Raw genomic sequence first — 3854 nt, 5'->3', positions numbered from 1 at the left:
AAGAAAGTGCTGTGACTGTTATGTTTGACAAGGTGCNGTTCAGCAACAAGTCAGCAAACATGGACCATTGGCAGCAGAGGTTCCCCACACATGTGAAAGACGTATCCTGTGTGTGCCGGCAGCTGGCAGAGAAGAGGATGCTGGTGAGTCCTGAAGGATGGGGCCTGACTTCTGTCTTAGTAAAAGGTCTGCTTCTCTTCCATGCTTCAACTTGTGTGTACATAGATTATCACAGACTAAAAGTTGAACATGGTTTTGTTTTTTTAAAGAATTATTTATTTAGCTTATGTATGTGAGTACACGGTAGTTGTCTTCACACATCCCAGAAGAAGGCATCAGATCCCATTACAGATGGTTGTGAGCCACCATATGGTTGCTGGGAATTGAACTCAGGACCTCTGGAAGAGCAGTTAATGTTTCTAACCTCTGAGCCATCTCTCCAGCCCCAGAACATGTGTTTTTGTTTGTTTTGCTTTGCTTTGTTTTTTAAACACTTTTAATTTTATTTAATGTGCATTGGTGTTTTGCCTGAATGTATGTCTGTGTCAGATCCCGTGGAACTGGAGTTACAGACAGTTGTAAGCTGCCATGTTGTTGGGGAAATTGAACTGAGTCCTCTGGAAGAGCAGCCAGTGTTCTAATTGCTGAGCTATCTCCAGCCCCTGAACGTGCTTTTTAAAAGTGGAAAATCAAACAAGCAAGTTTTACATAGTAGAGTCTGTATTCATGAGGTTTGTATGCAGGAAATAAATTCATACACAAAGATCTTGTCTCTGTCTTCCTAATGCTAGGATTAAAGATCTAGCAGTTTAACTACACACAGCTCAAGTTCTTGTTTTTATTTGTTTGTTTGTTTTATTATACATGTGTATGCCTTCATGAATTTGTGCATATCACATGTATGCAAGTGTCCAAGGAAGACAGAGGCCATTGGATCCCTGGGAACTGAACCCAGGTCCTCTTCAAAGACCAGTGAGCACTCATAAGCACTTAGCCATCTTCCAGCTCAGAGTGGGAATGAATTTTAAGCATTTGGGGAACTTGGCACTAAATACAGTATCAGTAAAAGATTGGGAACAGCTTAATTTTAGAGTACTAATAATGCTGGCTACAGCATGACTATAGTTTTTGCTATATGAAAATTAATGTGAGTGTATATAGAGCATAAACTGGCCCTTTCTTAAAATAGGTAGAATAAAGTACTTAACTAGTTAGTTCATCTCTTCTGATTTCCTGCCCAGGGTGGCCTCCCATTCAAGGCTGTTGTTCTGCCTCAGCTTTTGCAAATGCTAAGGTTACTGTGTTTATCAGGTTCATTTCAAAATTATTTTCTGGCTGAGCTTGGTGGTGCAAATTTGTAATATCAGCATTTGAAGGAAAGGAAAGAGAACCCAATGAATCCTAGGCCTGCTGTCTCTTTATACTGAATTCAGACCAGCCAAGGTTACATAGCAAAACTGCCTAAAACAGAAGATGTGGCACTGGGAATGTGGTTCAGATGGCAGAGTGCTTGCCCTGTAGCATGCACAGAGACCCATGTTGAATCTTAGCACCCTATAAACCCCATGTGGTGGTGTACATCTGTTATCCCTGAGCTGGAGGATAGCCTTGGCTGTGTGACATCCTGTCTCAAAACTATGTTAAATTTTTATTCTACCTTAGAATAATTTTAAATGATCACTAAAATTAGTCACTGTCTAAAATTGAAACCATTTGTATTTTTTCAAAACGTTCTTATTTCTATAAATTACTTTTAGTGTCAGAATATTTGTGGACATTGATTTTAGGTCTTTTGAAGATAATATTTCAAAAAAGTCTACATTTTTGGACCTTTCAAATCAACTTTCTCTGTCAAACCTTACTCTATGGAAGCAGAAATTTGAAACTGTGTTGATTTTTTTTTTTTTTTTTTTTTTTTTCCTTGTAATTGTTGTTAGGATCCATCCATTAAGGGAACCTTTCACTGGTCTGGCAATGAGCAGATGACCAAGTATGAAATGGCGTGTGCAATTGCAGATGCCTTCAACCTCCCCAGCAGTCACTTAAGACCTGTAAGTCTGGACACCCACCCACCCACCCTCCCGCCCGCCTGCCCGCCCGCCTCCTGACTTCCTAAGGCTGTTGTGTTGGTTGTTAATACTTTTCTTTTTTGGATAGCTAGTCAAAATGAGCTTGGCTTGGAGCTTGACAGTATCTGGTGGTAAATTATCCCTAGAGAAGTCTGAGCATATTGATGAAGTCTAGACTAGGTAGAGAGTAGGGGGCTGGTGAGGTGGCTGGGAGGTGGAGGTGGAGGGGGTTACCTGCTCCAAAGCCCAACAACTGACTCCATCCACATGGTGGTGGGTGACACCCCTGGCTGGCTTCTGATACTCTGCTGCAGGTGCACACTGTGTGCTGCCCTAATGACGGCATGCTTTTTTCTTTTTTTGTAGCTCTGATAATACCAGTTTTCTGGCACTAAAAGAAAGCTGAAATAAAGTTATTAAGCTTCAAGATGCTACTTCCTTTACTCATGCTCTCTTTTGTTTTTCTTTAAAGATTACTGACAGCCCTGTCATAGGAGCACAGCGCCTCCAAAATGCTCAGCTTGATTGCTCCAAATTGGAGACGTTGGGCATTGGCCAGAGGACACCATTTCGAATTGGAATCAAAGAATCCCTCTGGCCTTTCCTCATCGACAAGAGATGGAGACAGACTGTCTTTCATTAAGTTATGTGTTGTGTATTTTTTTAAATGAAAAGTATAGTATGTGGCATTTTTTCAAGAATAAAGGAAATAGTTTTGTATGAGTACTCCTTAATTGTGACCCATGATCCTTCAGGTAAATGATGCTGTTGCACTAGGGGAATGTTGGACCGGCTGAGGGCAGTCATGACTTTCTGTTGNTTGTTTTGTTCTGGCTTATCTTGCTATACAAGTAATATAAATTATGATCCGTAATGTCCGAGGGTGGGATGGAACAGACTGTTATACTTTGGATGAAATGCATTGTTCATTCCTACAGCTTCCTTTCTTGTCGTCGTTTTGTTTGTTGGCTCTTGTATGTTGATATNTCAGTGTGTATAGAATCTCATGAAAATCATCGGTGTTCGTTACTTGCTTTGCTTGAGCCCAGATCAAAATGCTTGGAGAAAAGAAACTTTATTTTTGCNACTGTAAGTATGGTTTTTAAACGCTTGATTCTTTAATGTGTTATGTATATCAGAACCTGTATAGCCCCGATGCCTACTTCATAGCACCGTGTGGCAAACACTTGAGAGAGTGCACGTGTGTGTATTTTTTTAATATAAATACATATATATGTCTCTTTCCTTCTATCTTACTAAGTGATGTTTCATACATGTGGTTATAATAATGAGCCTTGTAAGTCTTTGACCACTTCTAAATAATAATAAATACTTGCTGGCATGTAACACTTTGGCTTTATTTTGTATTTGCTTCCTTTTTAATGTAAGGACTGGTGGATATGGTAGTACATGTCTTCAGTCCCACCAGAAGCAGGTAGACCTCTGCCTTTGAGTCCAGCCTAGTTTAAATATCAACTATCAGGCCAGCCAGGGCTACCTAGTGAGATCTTGTTTCAAGAAGACAAGTAAATGTGAGGGCTAACTGTAAAGCAGTCATTCTCCTGGGTTAGTTTGTAAATTACATACTTGTCATATCAGTGTGGTATAAGTGGACACTGATGGACTCAACACTTGACCTAGAAGTATCTTTGCATCAATTGATTAGAAACAGCTCCATGACCTTGTCACATCTTCCAAGGAGGGAGCGCTGTCAGGAGGATGAGCAGTGTCTTATGCATCTCACCTGGACTTCAGATGACTTTGGCCTCAACACTCTCTTAACTA

General features: G+C 40.4%; 1 protein-coding gene across 2 annotated transcripts in view; it reads left to right on the top strand.

Annotated features, from left to right (window-relative positions):
* Mat2b (methionine adenosyltransferase 2B) overlaps nucleotides 1-3416 on the top strand; it is a 15925-nt gene extending 12509 nt beyond the window's left edge. For both annotated transcript variants that reach the window (XM_021213053.2, XM_021213052.2), the window contains exons 5-7: nucleotides 4-143; nucleotides 1938-2051; nucleotides 2542-3416. In XM_021213053.2, the coding sequence (XP_021068712.1) occupies nucleotides 4-143; nucleotides 1938-2051; nucleotides 2542-2712 (425 nt within the window). In that variant the 3' untranslated portion in view covers nucleotides 2713-3416. The remainder of the gene's footprint in view (nucleotides 1-3; nucleotides 144-1937; nucleotides 2052-2541) is intronic.
* The last annotated feature ends 438 nt before the right edge of the window (nucleotides 3417-3854 follow it).

The sequence above is a fragment of the Mus pahari genome, chromosome 14, assembly GCF_900095145.1.
Source record: "Mus pahari chromosome 14, PAHARI_EIJ_v1.1, whole genome shotgun sequence".
Classification (NCBI taxonomy): domain Eukaryota; kingdom Metazoa; phylum Chordata; class Mammalia; order Rodentia; family Muridae; genus Mus; species Mus pahari.
The sequence above is the reverse complement of the archived record's forward strand: the minus strand, read 5'-3'. Positions and strand labels throughout refer to the sequence as shown.